Raw genomic sequence first — 24,816 nt, 5'->3', positions numbered from 1 at the left:
AACAGGATACTATGAACAACTTTACGCTAATAAATACAACAATGTAGACGAAATGGACAAGTTCCTAGAAAGGCATGAACAACCAACTTTGACTCAAGAAGAAATAGACGACCTCAACAAACCAATCACAAGTAAAGAAATTGAATCAGTCATTCAAAAGCTTCCCAAAAAGAAAAGTCCAGGACCAGACGGCTTCACATGTGAATTCTACCAAACATTCCAGAAAAAATTAGTACCAACTCTCCTCAAACTCTTCAAAAAAATCGAAGTGGAGGGAAAGCTACCTAACTCATTCTATGAAGCCAACATCACCCTCATACCAAAACCAGGCAAAGATATTACAAAAAAAGAAAACTACGGACCAATCTCTCTAATGAATATAGATGCAAAAATCCTCAACAAAATTCTAGCAAATCGAATCCAGCAACACATTAAAAGAATTATACATCATGACCAAGTAGGATTCATCCCAGGTATGCAAGGATGGTTCAACATAAGAAAATCAATTAATGTAATACACCATATCAACAAATCAAAGCAGAAAAATCACATGATCATCTCAATTGATGCAGAGAAGGCATTTGACAAGATTCAACATCCTTTCCTGTTGAAAACACTTCAAAGGATAGGAATACAAGGGAACTTCCTTAAAATGATAGAGGGAATATATGAAAAACCCACAGCTAATATCATCCTCAGTGGGGAAAAATTGAAAACTTTCCCCCTAAGATCAGGAACAAGACAAGGATGTCCATTATCACCTCTATTATTCAACATTGTGTTGGAGGTTCTAGCCAGAGCAATTAGACAAGAAAGAGAAATACAAGGCATCAAAACTGGAAAGGAAGAAGTAAAACTATCACTGTTTGCAGACGATATGATACTATACGTCGAAAACCCGGAAAAATCTACAACAAAACTACTAGAGCTAATAAATGTGTACAGCAAAGCAGCAGGTTACAAGATCAACATTCAAAAATCTGTAGCGTTTCTATACACTAGCAATGAACAAGCTGAGGGGGAAATCAAGAAATGAATTCCATTTACAATTGCAACTAAAAGAATAAAGTACTTAGGAATAAATTTAACTAAAGAGACAAAAGACCTATACAAAGAAAACTACAAAAAACTGTTAAAAGAAATCACAGAAGACCTAAATAGATGGAAGGGCATACCGTGTTCATGGATTGGAAGACTAAATATAGTTAAGATGTCAATCCTATCTAAATTGATTTACAGATTCAATGTAATACCAATCAAAATTCCAACAACTTATTTTTCAGAAATAGAAAAACCAATAAGCAAATTTATCTGGAAGGGCAGGGTGCCCCGAATTGCTAAAAGTATCTTGAGGAAAAAAAACGAAGCTGGAGGTCTCACGCTGCCAGACTTTAAGGCATATTATGAAGCCACAGTAGTCAAAACAGCATGGTATTGGCATAAAGATAGATGTATCGACCAATGGAATCGAATAGAGTGCTCAGATATAGACCCTCTCATCTATGGACATTTGATCTTTGATAAGGCAGTCAAGACAATTCACCCGGGACAGAACAGTCTCTTCAATAAATGGTGCCTAGAAAACTGGATATCCATATGCAAAAGAATGAAAGAGGACCCATATCTCACAACCTATACAAAAGTTAACTCAAAATGGATCAAAGATCTAAACATTAGGTCTAAGACCATAAAACAGTTAGAGGAAAATGTAGGAAGATATCTTATGAAACTTACAATTGGAGGTGGTTTTCTGGACCTTAAACCTAAAGCAAGAGCACTGAAGAAATAAATAAATAAATGGGAGCTCCTCAAAATTAAACACTTCTGTGCATCAAAGAACTTCATCAAGAAAGTAGAAAGACAGCCTACACAATGGGAGACAATATTTGGAAATGATATATCAGATAAAGGTCTAGTATCCAGAATTTATAAAGAGATTGTTCATCTCAACAACAAAAAGACAGCCAACCCAATTACAAAATGGGAAAAAGACTTGAACAGACACTTCTCAGAAGAGGAAATACAAATGGCCAAAAGGCACATGAAGAGATGCTCAATGTCCCTGGCCTTTAGAGAAATGCAAATCAAAACCACAATGAGATATCATCTCACACCCACCAGAATGGCCATTATCAACAAAACAAAAAATGACAAGTGCTGGAGAGGATGCAGAAAAAGAGGCACACTTATCCACTGTTGGTGGGAATGTCAAATGGTGCAACCACTGTGGAAGGCAGTTTGGCGGTTCCTCAAAAAGCTGAATATAGAACTGCCATACGACCCAGCAATACCATTGCTGGGTATCTACTCAAAGGACTTAAGGGCAAAGACACAAACGGACATTTGCACACCAATGTCTATAGCAGCGTTATTTACAATTGCAAAGAGATGGAAACAGCCAAAATGTCCATCAACAGACGAGTGGCTAAACAAACTGTGCTATATACATACGATGGAATATTATGCAGCTTTAAGACAGAATAAACTTATGAAGAATGTAATAACATGGATGGACCTAGAGAACATTATGCTGAGTGAGACTAGCCAAAAACTAAAGGACAAATACTGTATGGTCCCACTGAGGTGAACCGACATTCGAGAATAAACTTGGAATATGTCATTGGTAACAGAGATCAGCAGGAGTTAGAAACAGGGTAAGATAATGGGTAATTGGAGCTGAAGGGATACAGAATGTGCAACAGGACTAGATACAAAAACTCAAAAATGGACAGCACAATACTACCTAATTGTAATGTCATTATGTTAAAACACTGAATGAAGCTGCATCTGAGCTATAGTTTTGTTTGTTTGTTTGTTTGTTTTTATATATATTTTTTGTATTTTGTATTTTTATTTTTTTCTCTATATTATCTTTTTTTTCTGTTGTCTTGCTATTTCTTTTTCTAAATCAATGCAAATATACTAAGAAATGATGATCATACATCTATGTGATGATATTAAGAATTACTGATTGCATATATAGAATGGAATGATTTCTAAATGTTGTGTTAGTTTTTTTTTTTAATTAATAAAAAAAATAAAGTAAAAAAAAAACTGTCAGGCAATAACTTCTTGATGTTTAAACCAACCTACTGTGTAGTATTTGTCATAGCAGTTCTGGTAAAATATGATAGTCTCTAAAGCCTCTTCTTCTACTGCAATTTTGTGAATCTAACTTGGTAGCAATACAGAGAAAACATTCTAAGAGGCAGCTCTGAAGCAAATCCACCATCCAAGCTATTTAAGTTATTAAAACTAGACTTGATAATGCCACATAATACATTCTAGGTATTGTACTACGTGTGATATGGAGGAAGAACTATGGACTGTGCTAGCAGTCAAAAACTCCGAGTCTTAGTGTTGGTTTAATCTTACTAAAAAGTATAACCAATTGCAACTTGATTGCTCTGCTTCTTAATTTCCTAAAAAAGGTAAGAGATGCAGAAATATGTACTATGCAAGTATTAGGAAAAGAGACTGAATTCTTACTGGGGTAACTGAGAAGGCATCTTTAAGAAAATGAAATCTGGAAGGATAGATGAAAACTGGAGGGATAAACAATGGATGTAACTTGTATAAAGGTTGCACAGTATGGTAGAAGACATGAAGTTTGGAGTCAGGTGGATTTTGTTTTAAATCCTGGCTCTGCCTTTCCCAACTGTGTGACCTTGGGCAAAGTCAACTTTTTAAGTCTGAGTTTCCTGCGATCTAAAACAGCTAGGTTTATTTTGTAGTTTTAAGGATAAAAGACAATAGTTATAAAACATCAGCATAAGACTTGGCACATACTAATCACTCAAAAAATAAAAGCTTTAATAATTAAAAGCCCAGAAACTGGAAATGAAGGGCATAATTAGAAAGCAACCAAATTGGTAGGCAGGAGATGTGTCTCTATGTCTATAGAGGCCCTGACCAATTTGTTGGTGAGATGGGAAGTAAGGCAGGCCTGACGGTTGTTAGCTAAGAGCCTAGTGTTAGAAGTGGGGTTCTACAGGGTTAAGACTAGGGAAGGAGTTCCCACTTGAGGCAGTGGTTCAATTAGATATGCAATTCAAGACAGAGTATGTTAGGGAAATCCGAGATTTTAAATGACGGGAAAATCAAGCACCAATAGTGTAAAAGTTTAAATCCAAAATGGCGTGGATTGATTAGAGTCATGGAGTTTGGCAGAGATGGGATATGGATTATGAACAGGATGGAAACAAGTGAGGAGTATCTTAGGTAATAACTCAGACATATGCAGTTTGACACTGCTGATGAATATAGTGCTTGGGTATTCCAGAAGACCATAAAGGGTCAGAAGCAAGGCAGACATCTTAGGTTCTTTATTGTTCATGATTAGGGATTTAAGGAGGAGATGAGGGCCAAGACAATGACATGGTCGGATCTGTGATTAACTTCTCAACTCTGGTTGTAGCATAAAAGGTGGAAGGAAAAGACTGAAGATAACAGTGAGGGAGCTATTTCAATAATCCAAATAGGAAGCAAACTGAACCTGATCCAAGGCAGCAGCTATGGGAATCAGAACAGAAAGAAAATGACAAATAATATATTTCAGGGAAATTTTCTGACAGGATATGGTGACTTACAGGATGTTGCAGGTAAAGAAGAAAAAGGAATGAATGACTACCAAGGATTTGAGCTGCATGTCCAGGGAGATAATGATGCCACTCAGCAGGGAACATAGAAGTGTACATAATAATGAGTAGAATTACAATGTAAGGAGCATATAACTGACTACTTTTAGGCATACGTAAAACACCTTCAGGTGCCTGAATGTCACAACAGGGGGTATAGCTTCTACCACCTACCACCAAGCCTTAAACTATTCCACCTCCTTTCTGATATATCTGTTGCTCAAGCTAACAGGAGAAAGAAAAGCAGGTAGATTCAAGAATTTCATAAAATATAACCAAAACTTACCTTTACAGCTAGTATTTTCCCACTAGGAACATGATAGGCTCTGGGAGAAGCAAAAAATATATATATATCAAAATCACAAAACTGCTAAACAACTTACAAAATTATTAATGCCATATATGCAAATACAAGCATCCACAGTGATGGAATACATGGTACATTCAAAGAACACAAATAACATTCTATTGTGCTTAATGGTTTACAAATGCTTCATTATACATTACTTTACAACAGCCCTCTGAGGTAATGCAGCCTTTTTGTGTTTGTGTGAGGGTCCTCCATAGACCTATACTAAGCACTGCACGGAGCCATAAAAATATGTATTTTGTTTTTGTTTCTTTCAGTTGCATATGCAGATAAACTATGTCCCTACATTTTACCAAAATAATCTCAACATACACATAATTAGCTATGGCTTAAAATATAATTTAATATAAGAAACTACACAGTAATAAAGCTCAAGCATGTAGTTTATCTTTTCTTAAAGCTTGTACCACTCAGTATCAAAAAAGCTGCAGAAGAGAGACAAGGTCAAATGATCAGATACAGTGAAATAATTAGAAATTTAATCAAGGAATATAAAGATTTATTTATGAAAAAGAGTTAAGAGACTAGTTATGCAGAAATAAAATACCATTACTTCTTATCAAAATCTTTTATGTTTAAAAGAAATGTGGCCTTTTACACACATACTGCAATGACTGCATATTCTGATCACTGTCCAGAAATAATTTGGCATAGATAAAAATTTCAAAACAAACTACACAACATAAAACAAGCACTATTAGGATATAAGTCCATAAAATTATAAAGAAGCAAATAAATTTGGAAGAACAAAAATCCACAGAGGATTTTACACCCGAACCAGAATCACATTGTTCTGCCTCTCACCTGGATAGTGTTAAGATAGGAGGGGAAGACGTGGGGAATGGAAGTAAGCTCCTCAGGAATTCCCCTGTTATGGACAGTTATGGACTGCCCAGCAAGCAGTCAAAATTTTTTCTTGGTATCGATTTATTTAAATTGCTTATTTCTTAACATAAAAATAAAAACTTACATTTTCTACTGTCACCAGAATGGAAACATCATTTTCTGCTATTCTAGCAGAATATATGTTCAGTTGCTCTGACACTTTTTTTTTAACACCTTTTACTGACGTATAATTTACGTATGATAAAATTTTCTTAAGATTGCAAGGCAAAAGTCCCTTAAGGGACAGTAGAAAAAATATGCAACTATTAAATTCACCACCAGGTAAACTCCTGATTCTGTGTCAAACATTAGGGACACCCAAAACAACAGTTGGCCAAGCCCTTGATCTTGAGGCTGGCTCTTGTCAAGCTTATGTGTATAGAGGAGAAGTTTAGCCTACCTATAGGTATGCCTAAGAGTTACTTCTGGAGGGCCTTTTTCATTGCTCAGATGTGTCCTCCACCTCTCTCTCTAAGCCCAACTCTGCAAGTGAAACCATTGCTCTCCCCCAATGTGCAACATGACATCCAGGGTTGAAAGTCTCCCTGGCAGCGTGGGAGATGCACCCCAGGGATAAGTCTAGCCTTGGCATCAACAATGCCATCCTGACCAAAACAGGAAAAGAAGTGTAACAAATAAGATATCAGTGGCTGAGAGAATTCAAACAGCCACTGAGAGAGTTCAAACAGGGTTGAGAGGCTACCCTGGAGGTCACTCTTTTGCAAGGTTTAATTAGACATTGTTACCTATCATAACTTGCCAAATCCCAACTAGAATCATTTCTAGCAATCTTAAAAAACACCTGGGGCAATATATATAAGATTCTGCAAAGGTTCCATGCACTAGGGTAACTTTCCAGAAACCTGCAATCTCCTCATGGGTCCCTGCACCAGATAAGTCCTGAAAGGCAGAGGGACGAGCCTCTCCAGAATATCAACTAGTTTCATCCCCCATCCCATATTATCGATAGCCCCTTCCAATATGAAAAAGTTAGAATGGGCATAGCCCAAGTATTCCTAAAGAGTGGGAGAAAGAACAAAGTTGATGGTGGAGTCATACAAAGAAGGTAGGGTTTAACAAATGAATATGATTGCTGAATCGTTAAATTGATATTTCTTTTAGTCTTCAGTATCTTGGAGCAACTAGAAGTAAAATCCTAAAATTGTGGAATTGTAACCCATACCAAACTCTGAAATCTGTTCTACAACTATCTGTTGTTCTGTGCTTTGAAATTTATTGCTTTTTTGTATATATGTTATTTTTCAGAAAAAAAGAAAAAAAAAGTCAATTGTGATAAATGCACAGCTATACAAGATATTGTGAACCACTGATTGTACACTTTGGATGATTAAATGGTATATGAATATATAACGTATATCAATAAAAAGTGAATAATTAAAAAAAAAGAATGTTAAGGTAGCAGCTGGCTCTCTTCATTTAAATTAAAAGTAAAAACTACCTCATACTGCCATCTTCAAAAAAAAAGTATGTCAGATTTTTAGTAAATTTACAGAGTTGTGCAATCAATGAAAAATGTTTTTAAAGGCATTTTATGGCTGGGGACCTTTGACTGGTTTATAGAAACACTTTAGTTATTGAAAACCTACAGGTATTTGTAATATATTTTTCATATATAAAACGCTACAGATTGAGATAAGACCAGGAAAAAATATATACATATATGCACATATCTATGCATTTATATGTATAAATATGACTATTACAAGAACTTATACATTCTGCTTTTCCTACTTGAGTGTACAATGATAGAGCCAATTGTGGAAGGAAATCTTAGTCTTTATTATATCAATTAATTATAGAGAAATTCAGATATATCTCATTTAAAGGTAAGATTATAAAAATTAGGTGGCAACTGTTCACTTTATCGATGGATCCTTTAATGTGTAAAAGTATCTAAATACTTCTTCTAAATATCAACCTTCCAAGTTATAAACACTTCATAAAAAACCAATTGAATTATTTTTTAACATTTTATAAATGGAATCTCTATATGATACTTGCTTTAGAACAAATTAACACTTTTTGTTTTAATATCAGACTTTTACAATGTGAAGCTACATTTTAGGTCACGACTTGATTTAAGATATATACAAATTCATGTAATAAACTGATATATTAAAAGTTACACTGTATTTTTTCTCAATACCCAAGAGAGAAGTTGTTGAATTAAGCTAATTTGAAGGAATTTAGTTACTTCATTCCATATAAATGCAGGTAATATACTATGTAAGATTTAAGAATGATACTTTATTTTCCCCTTGCATACCATAGATTCTTCCAATTTTAGATTTTTTAAATACTGTATATTAAAATCATTAACCAAGGACTTAATATGAAGTTAAGTAGTTGAAATCCAGAATAGGATTCAAAAACTGGGTTGTTACTTTGGACCACAAGCAACACTTGGACTTCTAAGACCAGCAGCAGCAATAAACGAATGATCAGCAGAAAGTCTAATATACATACCACATGGGACAGTTTGGCAACTTAATAAGCTTGTCAAGAAAGCCAATCGCTTTTCCAAAAGAAAGGTCTCCTATTTCCAAGTGAATTAAAAGGAGAGGCTTGATGATTTAATTATGACACACACCAATTCACCCGTTGAAGTTTGGGTTCAATTTCAAGCAATAAAGTGGTTTGGTTTACAGTGCAATGACGGTACCAATTTAACATTTAATCAACAAGGAGAAGAAGACAAAGGCAATGCCAGCCATATGAGTCTAGTATGTCCCTTAACTTTGCAAATGACATTCTACCTGGAGAAAAGGAATTTGTTCCTTTGAAAGACTACTGACTCTCAACTGTCTTGAACTTCCTCAATGCATTAACTATAAAGTGATTAACGACGTTTGAATGGAGGCTCTGGTTATACCAAAAGATAACTTATAAAACTTCTGCAGTGTTTTAATTAACAGCTAACACTTCAAATTAGTTTGTTGTCATCACAGTAATTACCCACTCTAATGAGTCAATGGAGAAAGCATTTTTGTGAGAGAACTGCTTAGTCCTTGAGTGGTCCATTTTGTTTGTGACCAGCACATGTCCTACGGGAAAAACCCCAGCCCTTAAAATTAAGCATACAACATATACACTTGAGGGTGGCAAAAGCTAGTAGTCTGGTATAAATTTTTTGAACAATTAAAGAATCCAGCAAAACAGGACACAATATACATACTTTATTACTCTTTTTATTTCCATTTGGAATAGTAAGTTCTAGATGACTAGACAGCAAAGTTGATATTACTTCCAATCTTGGTAGAATACAGAATAAGAGAATTTACTGAGCTAGTAGGAATACAGAACAATGTCTAATCTAATTTCTTTGACAGTTGAAATGCCCAAACCTGGTCAAAAAACTTGTTTTAATTCATACAATTAGTTAGTGGCAAAGCCAAGACTAGAACTCTCACAGAATGTACATTATTTTAGGACCTAAAGGAAATAAGTGGTGATGTTGTATCTCCTTAACTGCTTCTAGGGCAGTGAAACCGTAATTCAGAATTTACAAAGGTGCTACTGACCTATTTCTATCAGGCTAATGATCATCACTTCCAAATCTCTCCAGCAAGGAAGTATCTGCAATCACTTTCAATTTATTATGGGAGGCAAAAGAGAAAAGAGTGGGGCCTCTGAATTGACTGCCTGGGTTCTGACCTTCGCTCTGCTACTTCTTAATCTGGAAGAACCTGGTCTGTTAGCAAACCTCTTGAAGTCTCAGCTGCCTCAACGCTAGAATGGAAAAAGCAGTCCCTACCTCTGAGAGTCGTGAGGACTCAAAAGACTAAATACAATATAGCTAATACAATGAGGTAAACATAATACAGCTAAAATTACAATGCAGTTAAAGCACTGAGAATAGTAAGCATGCATTAAATGTTAAGAAGCTAGGAAGTTTTCAGGATTTGAAAGTAGTTTAAGGGTAAAACCCACTAAGACAGACTGAAAGAACAAAAGGATTTCTATTTACTCATTTTGTCTGTTTTCAAATTCATTGTCATAAAATTACACATTGTATTCTATTATTTTTGATATCTCTCTATTTAGGATTATGTTTCCTTTTTATTCCTAATTTCATTTTTTGCGCTTTCTCTCTTTTATATTGATCATTTTTCCAAGTTACCAGCTTTCAGTTTTGTTGAACTGTTTCTTGAATTTCTATGTCATTAATATTTGCTCTTTAGTATTTCCTTCCTTTCACTTTCTTTAAGTTTACCTCCTTTTTATTTAACCTCTTGAGTTAGATGCTAAGCACAAGCATTTCAAGTTTTTTCCCAATGTATGTAAAACCATCCTTTAAGGGTGACTTAGGCAGTATCTCACACGTTTTAGCATAACATATTTCTTTATTGTTCAGTTGCAAATATTCTTTCAATTATGATGTATTATATAACTCATAAGTTATTCAGATGTGTGTATTTTGATTTCCCAATCAAATGGGTTGACTTACTGTTACTGATTTCTAAAGTAATAGCATTATAGTAAGAAAAAGTAATTTCTGTGCTACAGAGTTTTAGATATTAATTAAGCCATGCTTTGTGCCTAGTACTTAGTCAACTTTTAAAAAATAAATTTTGTGAGTATCTGAAAAAAGTATATTCTCAATCTGATTAGTGTTTAATTCTACAGATAATTATGTGACCAGTCTGTTAATTATGATGTTAAAATTTTTTATATTCTTACTATTTTTGGTCTGCTAGATCTATTGATTATTGAGAGACATTCTCATACTCCGTGGATTTATCAAATTTTCCTTGTAATTTTATCAATTTTTACTTCATGTATTTTATGGTTATGTTATTAATTACATACAAATTTAGAAGTGCTATGTATTCAAAGTCTCTTTTTCTTCTATCATCATGCAGTAATACTTTTTATCCTTAATAATACATTTTTGCCTTAAAGTCCATGCTGTCTGATAATAAAAGACAACAGCTTTCTTTTGATTAATTTTGCCTAGTATCTTTTCCCCATCTTTTTGCTTTCAACTTTGCTGTGTCTGTTTTACAAATATCTCCTAAAATAGTCTAAAATAGCACACAGCTGTATATATTTTTTAAAACTCAACCTAATCAATCTATTAATGGCAATAGTAGTTCACTTACATTTATTGCAATTGCCAATATATTTGCATTTATTTCTACCATCTTATTTATTTGCTTTTCCTTTCTGTTATATTGGATTATTCCCCCCTTTATTTCTTCTATTTGTTTTTAAGTTATATATTCTATTCGTTGTCATTTAGTTGTTACCTATATAATTTTAACAACCACACCTATCTCAACAAAATAAAAAGTTAATTGCTACTTCTTATTGGGGGTTGCAAGATAGTTCAGTGGTAGAATTCTCACCTGCACGTGGGAGACCTGGGTTTGACTGATTCCCGGCCCAAGCACTTCTCAAACAAACAAGCAAACAAACAAATGAAAAACCAAATAAACAAAAATTCAGCAAATGATGCTACAATAAGGGGATACTCACATGGAAAAAGAATGAAATGTGACCCCTGTCATACAGCATACAAAAAAATAAGTTAATCGCTATTTCTATCCTTCTTCCAATTTTAGAATGCTTTAATTTCTTCTAACCAATCCTACTTGTCTTAACATATTTTTCTGTCTTTTTGTTTCACTTCATTTTGATGCCCCTAAAGTAATCACTATTTCTGTTGTTTTATATACTCAGACGATCTAAATTGTCACCATTCCTTCTTTTATTCCTTTCTGGGTTCAATGTCTTTCTTCCTAACATACATTCCTCGGTAATAAACATATTTTGTTTATTATCTTCATCTTTTTCTCCATCTCTCTATATACATACAAACACATACATGTATATGTAAAAATATATGCACACATATATACACATTCTTTTATAGTCATTTATTTTTCCCTTACTCTTGAATACTAATTTGACTGAGACAGTTACTTTCTCTCAGCCTTTTGAGCATACTATTTTGTGGTTTTTCAGCTTTTATTATTGTTGTTCAAAGACTGCTGCACCCAATTTGAGGGCCAATACAAAACCAGTGAAGATTTTTGGACAGGGTAGTAATAATGCTCTTTAAAATTATTACCCTGGCAGCAAATGCCACAATGCTATTGGAAAGGAAGAGAAAACAGAACAAAGAACATTTACAAGGCTGTTAAAACATTTTAGGAAAGAGATGGTGATGATATGAATCTAAGTAGTACACTGGGTGTGGAAAAAGGGATATCAGATACAAGGGATTTTGACCAGAGAGAATTTATGAAACATGGGGATGGAAAAGATAAGCCTAAAATTTTAAACTAAGATAATGGGAGAATTGAGGTAATGGTGATTAAAAGAAACAGGGAACCTTACCCAGTCAACCTTTCAGACTTATCCTCTCTGAGGACAGGGCCCACATCTACCTCATTCAGCAATGTATACACAGTACCTAGCACAACACTCTGCACATAGTAGAAACTCAAATATTTATGAGTTAATTAATAAAATTGATAGAAGATGGGAGAAAGGAAAAGAGAAAAGGTAAAAACTAACAATCCCTAAGGGCCTACAAAATTATTTAAACTTTTTTTTTTAATTCTGACTTTCCTATGTTCTATGTCTCAGCCACATTTTACAGAGGAAAGAGACTCAGAGGTGTAAGGTAACTCACTCACGACAACAGTCTATGAATATCAGACACAGGATTTAAATCTGGGTCTTTCTCAATTCAACCGCTGTAATCTTTCCACTACCATGAAGAAAACTGGTGTGAGATGAATTTAACATCATGAACGGAGGTGGAATGGAGAAGGCTTATCATAAATAAAAAATAAATTAATTAAAAAAAAAAGAAAGGGAGGCATAAGGGGTATGGTATGTATGAATTTTTTTCTGCTGTCTTTTTATTTCTTTTTCTGAATTGATGCAAATGTTCTAAGAAATTATCATGATGATGAATATGCAACTATGTGATGATATTGTGAATTACTGATTATATATGTAGAATGGAATGATATGTTAAGAATGTGTTTCTCTGTTGTCATATATTTTTTTAATTTTAAAAATTAATAAATTTTAAAACAAAATTCTAACTTCCCTATGTTCTATATCTCAGCCACATTTTACAGATATGGTAGATATTGGGTAATGGGAGCTGAAGGGATACAGTCTGTGCAACAGGACTGATTGTAAAAATTCAGATGGGCAGCACAATACTACCTATCTGTAATACAATAATGTTAGAACATTGAATGAAGCTGAATGTGAGAATGATAGAGGGAGGAGGCCTGGGGGCACAAATGAAATCAGAAGGAAAGATAGACAATAAAGACCACGATGGTATAAAATCTAGAAATGCCTTGAGTGTATAATGATAGTGATTAAACACGCAAATTTAAAAATATTTCTGCATGAGCAAGAACAAAGGAATGTCAATAATGCAGGGTGTTGAAAATAGATGGTAATTAATATTTTAAAACTTTAACCTATGTGTGAGACAAGCAAAAAATGTTTATTTGGTACAAAATTTATATTTTGACTAGTGTATTTCCTAATATAACTTATGCAGACAGCTTAATCGAACACCAAAGTACACGGAACCTTGTGTAGGGCACGAGATTTTGTACGTTTGTCCAGAGTGATGCCCAGATAAATCCCAGAGCGATTTGAATACTGAATAAGGAAGTACTTGCAGAGGCCCCTAGGGAAAATGGTGAGAAAGGGAAAGGGGGAAAATTCAACTTTCCCAAGTGGAGAATTCTTGATATTCTCACAGGCAGTTGGGACAGCCAAAGCAATAGGCCAAGCCTCCAATCTTGGGGTTTGTTCATATGAAACTTAATCTCACAAAGGATAGGCCAAGCCTACTTAAAATTAGGCCTAAGAGTCACCTCCAAGAGAACCTCGTCAGTTGCTCAGATGTGGCCTCTCTCTCTCGGCCAACACAGCATGCAAACTCACTGCCCTTCCCCTCTCTACGTGGGACCTGATTCCCTAGGGTGTGGACCTTCCTGGCAACGTGGGACAGAAATCCCAGAATGAGCTGGAATTCAGCATCAAGGGATTAAGAAAATCTTCTCGACCAAAAGAGGGAAGAGCAAAATGGAGCATACTTTGTAAGAGGGGAAGACTGACAATCAACTAAATGTCAAGTGATGGTTAATGCAATGAAAAAGAATAAATGTGAGGATACAGACAGTGATGAGGATTAGAGGCATGTAATTTTTTTAAAGACAATTTTAAATGTTAAAATAAATGTAGTAGATTGAAATGCTAGTGATCAATGAAAGGGAGGAGTAAGGGATCTTCCAAACACTCGAGAGGTTATCCTGGAGGTTATTCTTACGCATTAAGTAGATATCACCTTGTTAGTCAAGATGTAATGGAGAGGCTTGAGGGAACTGCCTGAAAATGTGTAGCTGTGCTCTGGAGGCCATGTTTCTTGAAGGTAACTATGATGATATGGCTGTCGCAGTGTGACTGTGTGGTTGTGAGAGCCTTATGTCTGATGCTCCTTTTGTCTACCTTATCGATGGACAAATAAAACACATGGATTAAAAATAAATAAATAATAGGGGGGACAAATGTCAAAATAAATTTAGTAGATTGAAATGCTGGTGATCGGTGAAGGGGAGGGGTAAGGGGTATGGTATGTATGAATTTTTTTCTGTCTTCTTTTTATTGTTTTTTCTGAATTGATGTAGATGTTCTAAGAAATGATCATGATGATGAATATACAACTATGTGATGATAGTGTGAGTTATTGATTACATAGCAAGAACAGAATGACAATATGATAAGAATGTGTTTGTATGTGGTTATATATCATAAATAAAAAATAACTTAATTAAAAAAAAGAAAAGGGAGGGGTAAGGGGTATGGTATGTATGATTTTTTTCTGTTGTCTTTTTACTTTTCTGAATTGATGCAAATGTTCTAAGAAATGATCATGATGATGAATATGCAACTATGTGATGATATTGTGAATTACCAATTATATATGTAGAACGGAATGATCATATGTTAAGAATGTTTGTGTTTCTTTGTCATATTTTAAAAAAAATTTTTAAATTAATAAAAAGATTCTAACTTCCCTATGTTCTATGTCTCAGCCACATTTTACAGATGAGGAAATAGACTCAGAGGTGTAAGGTAACTCACTCAAGCAACAGAGTTTGTGAATGGCAGATACAAGAATTAAATCTGGGTCTATCTCAATTCAACCCCTGTACTCTTTCCACTACCATGAAAAAAACTGGTGTGAGATGAATTTAACTTCAGGACATCATGAATGGAGAAGGTGGGAATCAGGAAAAAACATATTCAAATCTCATTTACGAGATATCTTATCCTGTGGTTTAATTTATCCATTTGGCATCGACTATTCTATTGCCTTATGATACTTCATATGTTATAAATTATCATTTCTCTTTAATATTGTCATTTTAATTCACTTGTACATACTTTATACTGTACACTTAAATTCTTAATAGAGGGTTTATGTTTTATCTTACAGGAAGTTTAAAGGATAGGGTCAAGGACCACTTTTTCTCATTGCTGTATCTCCAACTTCTATCACAGTGTATGATATGTTCTCCCCTTAAATTAGATACTTACTTCATAAGCCATTAACGCATGCCTCTGATCCATGCACTATTCTGGACACTGTAGATACAGCAGAGAACAAACCAGACAACGTCCCTGCTCTCATGGAGCATACTTTGTAAGACAGGAAAACTGACGATAATCAACTAAATGTCAAGTGATGGTTAGTGCAATGAAAAAGAATAAAGGTGAGGATACAGACAGTGACTGGGATTAGAGGCATGCAATTTTTTAAAGACAATTTTAAATGTTAAAATAAATTTAGTAGACTGAAATGCTAGTGATCAATGAAAGGGAGGGGTAAGGGGTATGGTATGTATGAATTTTTTTCTGTTTTCTTTTTCTTTTTTGAATTGATGCAAATGTTCTAAGAAATGATCATGATGATGAATATATAACTATGTGACAATATTGCAAGTTATTGATTATATAACAAGAACAGAATGACCATATGGTAAAAATGTGTTTGTATGTGGTTATGCTTCATAAATAAATATAATTAAAAAAAAAAACAAAACAATTTTCTTTGGTCCATAATGACAAAGAACTGGCAAATACAACACCACCAACTATCAAATCAAAACTATCTCTTATCACTTGTCCTCTCCCCCACCCCCCAGTTAGTTGCCCCTGGTAGTGCTATGGAACTGTTGATGACTTCCTGTTAACTACTGGCCATAACAAGTATTTTAAATTTCCTCTCTATATACCTCTACTATTGACTCTTTCTCTACTGTTGAACCACTGACACTGTTCATATGAGAACTCACAATTATAAATTTAAACAGAGGGATACATAGCAATATACATCACCTTTCAATCATATTCACCTTCAATATCACACTGTTACTTGTAAATCCGCTAATCAGCTACCATCACTTCTATCCGTCCCCTTGCATTTAATTCATCCTGTTTGGGTAGCCTTTCCTCAATCTCTAGCTTCTGTGTAACTCTAGGTCTACTATACTCTACAGCATAACTTCTAAGAATACCTTTATCAGAGTCATAATAGCTAAATCATACAATATCTGTCCTTTTGTGTCCGACTTATTTCACCCAGCATTATATCCTCAAGGTTCATCCACATTGTCATCTGCTTCGGGACATTTTTGTCTTATTGCTGCATAATATTCCTTCATATGTATATACTGCATTTTGTTTATCCATTTGTCTGTTGATGGGCACTTGGGTTGTTCCCATCTTTTGGCAATTGTGAATAGTGCCGCTATGAACATTGGTGTGCAAACGTCTGTTCGTATCCCTGCCATCAACTCTTCTGGATATATACTGAGTATTGGTATCGCCAGGTCACAGGGTATCTCAGTATTTATTTTGCTGAGGAATTGCCAAACTGTCTTCCACAGAAGTTACACAATTATACATTCCCACCAACAGTGAACAAGTGTTTCTATTTCTCTACATCTTCTCCAACATCTGCAGTTTTCTGTTTGTTTAATAGCAGCCATTCTTATAGGTATGAGGTAATATCTCATTGTCATCTTAATTTGCATTTCCCTTATTGCTAATGAAAATGAGCATCTTTTCATGTGCTTTTTTAGCCATCTGTATTTGCTTTCCACAAAAGTACCTATTTATATCCTCTGCCCATTTTATAATTTGGTTGTTGGCTCTTTTGTTGTTGAGCTGTATAGTTTCTTTATATACACAGGGTATCAAGCCTTTATCCAATAAATGGTTTCCAAATATTTTCTCCCATTGAGTTGGCTGCTTCTTCACCTTTTTAACAAAGTTCTTTAAGGAACAGATGCTTTTAATTTTAAGAAGTTCCCATTCGTCTATTTTTTTCTTTTGCTGCTTGTGCTTTAGCTGCAAAGTTTAAGAAGCTACCTCCTATTACGAGATCCTAAAGATGTTTCCCTGCATTTTCTTCTACAAGTTTTACGGTACTGGCTCTTACATTTAGGTCTTTAATCCATTTTGAATTAATTTTTGTATAGGGTGTAAAGTAGGGTTCTAGAGGCATGTAATTTTATATTGGGGAGGGGGTAGGTGATCAGGGAATACCATTCTCATTAGGTTACATTTGAGTGGTGAAGGAACACACCAGATAGATATCTGGGGGAAAAGATTTCCAGGCAGAGCAAATGGTAAATTCAAAGGCCCCAAGGTAGAAGTATGTGCCTGACATGTGTGCAGGAGTGGCATAAGCAAAAGAAAGTGGGCAACTATTTCAGAGGCGTAATGTACCATTTAGGTCAGGACTTGGCTTTTATTCTGAGTAATGTGAAAAGTCACTGGGGGAGGAGGAGAGGTCTTATGTTTTAAAAAGATAACTTTGGCTTCTGGGTAAAAAGAACACATTGTAGGAAAGCAAGGGTAGAAACTAGGAGACTAGTTGGGAGGCTACTGCAATAATCTTGGCAAAAGGTAATAATGGCTTGGAACAGAATGTCAGGAATAGAGGTGGTGAGAGTTAGTGGGGCCAACAAAACCTGTGGGTAAATTTAATGTATGGTCTGAGAGAAAAAGGGGAATCAAGAAGGACTGCAAAGCTTCTGTCACAAGCAATTTCCAGAACAGAGCTCCCATTTATTGAGATGAGAAATACGACAGAAGGAGAGTTTCGTTTTGGATATAGTGAGATGCCTAAAAGATATCCTAATGAGATATGAGTCTGGAATTCTGAACAGAGGCAAGGCTGGAGACATACCTTTCAGCTTTACCAGTGTATGGATGATATACAAAACCATGGAAATATACAAGTTTACTTAGAAAGTGAATTAAATAGAGAACAGAAGAGATCTGAGGACTGAACCTAAGGCACTCCAAATTCAGAAGACAGACTGAGAAGAAACCAAAGGAGATGAGAAGGTACAGACAGTAAGCTAGCAATAGAACCGCGAGAATGATATCCTTGAGGCCATGTATATAGTGTGGGTTTTATATCTCCCACACTATCAAGCATAGTACCTTATACACAGTAGGTGTTCATAAAAACATGCGAGTGATTTCAAAAACAATACTTGGAGATGAACGCAACTGATTCTATTTTCTGTTCTTAAAAATTTTAAAGATAGGCCAATACATTACATAAAGGTGAGATATGTTCATATTCATCTAAATCCAAATGAGAATTTATAAAGATACAACAATTCAAAGAATAAATCAAATTTCTGTAAGAATCTTCAAAGGCAAGTAAGAAAAAGACAAATCTGAAAACAAAATGTTAGAAAGTTGTACATCCAATAGGACATAAGGGAGAAACTATCCATGCTCACATTCTAACATCTGGATACTCACACAAATTTATGTCACGCATTAGATCAACTGCATCTGTATTTTACCATGTTTACTGAAACTATTTATGCTTAGCATTTCAAATTCTAGGAGAACCAAAAAAATATGAATCGTCCCAGCTGACTCCTGTTCACAAAACAAATAACCTAAAGCTGATCATATATTTTCTCATAAAGCTTGCACAACTCTCATACAATTAAAGTAAGCATTTAATTTCTATGGCACTAGCCTACATAGTGCCTAAACATATTCCAATCAAGTTATTTTGCATTATGAGCAGAAAGAATTTATAATAAGGATCATCTGTTCTTCTCTAGTGATTGTGAGATAGAATGCAATTTAAGAATGGGGGAGGGGGTACGAGGGTAGTTCAGTGGTAGAGTTCTTGCCTGCCATGTGGGAGATCTGGGTTCGATTTCAGGCCCATGTACTTCCCCAAAAAATGAATAAACAAGCAAATAAAAAAAAACAAACAAGCAAGCAAAACTTCAACAAAATGGTACTGCAATAATGGGATACTCACGTGGAAAAAAGAATGAAATGCTACCCTGCCATACAATGTACAAAAAAAAATGGGGGAGGGGGCGCTGAACACTGACCTGATTATAAATACTTCAGATTTCAGCAAGTCTGACAATAGGATATAATGTTATGAATATCAATTTATTAGCAAAATGGTCATCAAAATGAGTAGGGAAATCCCATTATCATTTTTCATCTATTAGAGCAAGACTCTCCAAAGTAATCATATATATAATGACTTTTAATCACAGCAGCAAAACAGGAACATTGAAATAACAGTGTTGTCACTGTCCTGTGAAGGGGGCAGGGCAATTTCTTTTAAAAACTATGTAAAATAAATGCCACTGACATAAATTCTACTTCTCGCATAGCAAACTTCAGAAAAGGTTAGTGAAAAGAGGGACACAACTACTCTTGAATTATTTATAGAGTGCTATCAATTGTTGGAAAGTTCTCCATACAGACAGGAAACCTAAGAAAATAATCCAGTCATTAAACAGTAAAAGCAACAGTTAGATTTGGCTTAAGAAATAACCAATAATTAGAAAGGGATAGTCTTATTCTAGGTAAACAGCAATGAATGGATGTTTATTTATTTTGCTCACTGGGTCTCTTAAAAGACAGGCAGGAGGAAAGAAAGAATGTGAGCAAAGGCTATTTAAAAATAAAGTTATAGACAAAGGCATTTGTCCCAATTAGCTCGCTGCAGAGAAATTAGCGCCTCTCCTAAATGATAAACCTGGTTCTATTCTTCAGACAAAACTTCACAGCTTGTGGATATTTTGAACTTCCACAGAGATTTCTAGGATGTACTTCCAGGAGGCAGGGCAAAAGAAAGGAGTCAAAGTGAAAGAGAAACCTCTCTGAGATGTGATTCATTATGTCAAAAAGTTTGACTAGGAGAAGACAAACTACTGTCTAAAATGAGTTTTGATTAGCTATTCATTATAATTATCTAATTCTCATTAACATGGAAAGTTGAGTTGATGATAGTCATATTCAATTATTAAAGCTACTTCTTTATCAAAATTACATACATGGGCATCCGTTAAAGCCAATCTGATGATTTAGATCATCGATTCCTATACTTACAAATGCTGTTTCCCTATTCTTTATATGATGCTTTATTTATTTATTTTATTTATTGACCAAAATCAAAACAAAACAGAACTAACGTTGATTTTATGTAAATTTAGAATAACAAGGACATCTTTCTCTACTTAGAAGTTTTTCATTTCAGACTTTATAGTCTTGACTCAAAAGAAAACTATTAAAGCAAAAAAAGAAAGGAGATGGTGGAAATTAAGAAGTTATATCACTAGAAAGAGATACCCACATGAGATCATGCACTTTAAGGCTACTACTTAAAAATGAGGAAACTGACAGTTGGTTATATTACATTATACCAAAAGATTCTAAAGCTAAACAATTCTGAAGTAAAACATTTTTTTGCTTCATAAAAGTCAAGTGCATAAATGCACGTGAGTATATGCACACACATACACAAACAGGACAAAACGAAAACCTTTAGTTACCTTGTGAAATTAATTCAATGATATGTTTTCAGTAACCAAATCTAAACCAACTGTGGTTCAGTTTATGCAATAAGTTTTACTGCTTGGTCTTTTCAGAGATTTGTTTGCTTGGCATGTTTCTCTGGGGACAGATTTGACCAATATTTAGGACTAACGGTTGGAATTTTAAGGAGTGCTGTCACAAACTAAAATAACTACCTACAGAAAAAAATTCAAATTGTTTCATGGAACTCAACACTGACAGCTGTTGCTTTCCATAATAGACAAACACATTAGCCAGGCTCTAGCTGTTAAAATCCAAAGTAAACAGCAGTTGTAAAAATAAGCTTTTATGTAAACTGTACTTGCTCGAACAGCAGTGTGTGCCAACCTTTTTTCTGCCTAAAAATCTATTACAAATGTTAGACTACTGATTGCAAAATACTCTATGTAAAACAACAGGCCCCCAAAACTATTTAAACATCAAATCAAACATTTTATTAGATTACAGATATCAATAACTCTTTCTAAGATACTGATCATACACCCAGCTCAAAAATTAGTGTAACATATGATATTAGGAAGTTGGCTGGAATAGGAGGACTTCCAATCAGAGAAAAGCTCCTGTAACCCTATATTTTATCATTTCTTCTTTCTATTTACTCTGCTTATATTCCCCTTTTTCACTCCCACACCTGTCTCAAAGTTAATGTGGTCATCACCACCTCCGTATTTCTTCCATAAGTTGATGTGGCATCGTTCAAGCCTTTAACATTTCCCACATCAACTAGAGTAATGTCTTTTAATATATGGTCTAAATACCTTTGAGATCAAAAAAGCTATAGTCGCAGTCATCACTTAATCAAAGGTTTTGAACGAACATAACAGACAAAACAGAAAAGCAAGAGATATAAAGCCTAATGACAAGAATGAAGAAAGAAATGGAGTAGTTAGGTAACACATGTAGGGAAAAATAATATCTTGAGGATTAATTAGCTAGACAACTTTCCTCTTGAAATAGCTTGATTACAAGGTAATCCCTGTCCAGAGTTCCTCGGTGGAAAACTAATAATAAATCACACTCCAAAATCAGATACAACAATGGCTATTTCAAAAGACCTCCTTCAGGGTACAAGGGAAGTTCAGTGGTAGAATTCCTGCCTGCCATTCAGGAGACCTAGGTTCAACTCCCAGCCTATGCACTTCCCCAAAAAACAAACAAGCAAACGCACAAACAAAAAAAAAGTTCAACAAATGCTGCTGCAATAACGAGATACTCAAATGGAAAAAGAATGAAATGTGACCCCCCACACACACACCATATAGAATACAAAAAAAAAATTACTTCCTTCTACTAATAACTACTATTTTATTGTGTCTTTAGTTTATAGTTGTTTATTAATAAATAGAAGATACTTGGCCCAAAACAAGAAAAGGAGATAGATATTGTTATACCCACTTTATAGATCAGGAAACCAAGGCTCAGTAAGATTAATGGCTGCTTAAAGATTCTTAATTGGTAAGTGCTTGGAGTAGAAACTGAATTCAGGTCCTTTGAAGGCAATCTGAACTTCCCAATAAGACTTGTTTGAACATAAAATAGTTGCTTCCAGATTGTCTAATTCCAGTTGTCTTCAAGGTTCTCTGGATATGGTCAGTGTTGAGTTTTTAAAAGCAATAGGGAAAATCGATTGAATGACTCACTTTTCAGAGCTGCATTAACTTTTTCAGGCCACTAGGGTACGATTTACTAAATTACCTCTTCTAGCACACTAAATAGTACCCTAGTGGATTAAAAGAGTAAATGCACCTCTGAAAAGTGAGCCATTTATGCCCTTCCTCCCTGAAGTACCAAATGTAATATGTCCCCTATGACGGAAATATTAACCCATTTCCATTAAAAACCCAACAAATTGTCCTACACTAGATAAAATGAGAATGGGGAAGCTTCCCTGGAAAAAAAAAAAGAAAGCGAAAATCTCTCTCCTATAATCCTGCAAAAAATACTGTTGAAAAGTCAACATGCATTTATGAGAACATTTGGTTTTCATTCAGTGGAGACTTACTTTAATCAAGACTTCAAAACAGAACAGAAGATACAAATTCAAAGCTTATGATTTTAGATGGGAAATGCACAAGATACCATGAAGGCTAGTTTCATCCCACACTGAAATGTTTAAAAAACAACTTTAAGCATTTATCTTGTTTGTGAAATTAGATATACATCAGAAACAGCCATTCTCTCATATGTATCTTATACTAAAGGTATCCCCTTGTCTGAAAAAAAAATCCCTTGGCTGGCAAGTAAGCATATTATTACTTATAATCTCTATAAAGGCAAAAGCCTCTGAATACATTTTGAGTTGCCTTAGGAATAGCTACTGAGTGATTTAGCATTTGTGAGATATCTTAGCAAAGCCAAACTAAGTTTTCAGCACTGTTAGTCCCTTACTCTTCTGGAAGATAGCTATACAATGAAAATAAGACAACTTTAATTTAAGAATCATCCAGCTTCTAATTAAACTGCCATAGGCAGCTGGTTGGATAAGTTTTAATCAGTTTCAATCACCTATTGATTGGTATACTGAAGCCTAAAAAATTAAAAGTAAAAGATGATTGGGGAATTGTCCCATCTCAGAACAACAGTAGAGGCCTCTGTAAATAACTCCTCTTTTAACCATCAGCTAAATGAACACTTCAATACTGCAGTACAAAGTCTTCTGCAAAATTACTTTAACTAACAAGCAGAAATTTATCAGCTTCAGCCAAAATCAATGCTGAAATCAATTTGAACACTGGTTGTGTCTAAAGGGGCTCATTGGCAATTTAGGGAAATTACACCATGTAAATGCCTGTGCTTTAATTGAACAGTTTCATCAACTAGGCTGTGATTGCTGTCCATTCATTTATTTACTTTCATTGCAGTTACCATGCTGCAAAGGAATGGCTTTTGTCAGGCCAGAGAGAGGCACTTTATCTTCATTTTGTGCACTTTTGTGTACAACAGACGTCACCAAACAGGCACATCATAACTAGGATCAAAATAAAGCAGGAAAGATCTTTTCCTTTAACATAAAAACTGAATACACTCAAACTACCATCATACCTTATACCATCTGCACAGACATCTTTAAACCTACTAACATGAAAGAATCTGAGTAACTTCCCTACACATGGTACTGTTCCTCTATACTAAGGAGTTTATGTTTTGGACAACAGAAGGAAAACCTTTGGATTTTAAAACCAATTTTACTATGTTCTTTTAAGATGTCTCTGGTGACTTCCAAAAATCACCAAACTGTATTAGGAAATTCTCCTTCAAAACTTAAGCAACATTTTGTTTTATAGAGTCCTTTGAGATTTGTCAAGAGAAGGTGCTACTTTCCAATCTATTTTGGAGGATAAGGCTTAAATATATCATACATCTTTTTTAAAGAAAGATAAATGGGAGGAAAAGGCAGTAAGAGGGATTCCACGTGGGAGAAGGAAAATTAACATTCTTATAAAGACCAGCAAGCCAAGAAATACTAACAATATTCCAAAGATGATTAAAATACACACACAAATACACCCATGAAATCACGGCAAAGAAAAAAACCAAAGATATAGTTTCCAGGGGATCATATGATGAAGTGACTGAAGTTTGGAAATCAGCATTAATATTCTGACAATGTATTCATAAATAACTTCAAAGAGTACAAGTTTCAGGGAAGAAGGGAAGAAATGAGGCATTTGTTTAGTCACAAGGGTCATCTAAAAAGTGAGTGTACCTGACACAAAAAATAAAAAGATTTTAAAAAAAGTAAACTCTACTCTCTGGCGATGTGGGAGAGGACTCCCAGGGATGAATCCAGACCCGGCACTGTGGGGGATCAACAATTACATCCTGACCAAATGGGAGGAAAGAAGTGTAATTAATAAAGTACCAGTGGAAGGGAGAGTTCAAATATGGTCGAGAGACTACTCTGGAGTTGCTCTTACACAGGCTTCAGGTAGACCTTGCTACCTATCATAACCTGCCAATCCCAAAGAATAC

The 24,816-nt window shown here is 34.8% G+C and overlaps 1 protein-coding gene across 11 annotated transcripts in view; it reads right to left on the bottom strand.

Annotated features, from left to right (window-relative positions):
• The window catches only part of MAP2K5 (mitogen-activated protein kinase kinase 5), a 318,144-nt gene that overhangs the window by 226,008 nt on the left and 67,320 nt on the right, over positions 1-24,816 (bottom strand). For all 11 annotated transcript variants that reach the window (XM_077128319.1, XM_077128315.1, XM_077128316.1 and 8 more), the window contains one exon: positions 4,924-4,963. In XM_077128319.1, the coding sequence (XP_076984434.1) occupies positions 4,924-4,963 (40 nt within the window). The remainder of the gene's footprint in view (positions 1-4,923; positions 4,964-24,816) is intronic.

This window comes from Tamandua tetradactyla, chromosome 14 (genome assembly GCF_023851605.1).
Source record: "Tamandua tetradactyla isolate mTamTet1 chromosome 14, mTamTet1.pri, whole genome shotgun sequence".
NCBI classification, from domain to species: Eukaryota; Metazoa; Chordata; class Mammalia; order Pilosa; family Myrmecophagidae; genus Tamandua; species Tamandua tetradactyla.
The sequence above is the reverse complement of the archived record's forward strand: the minus strand, read 5'-3'. Positions and strand labels throughout refer to the sequence as shown.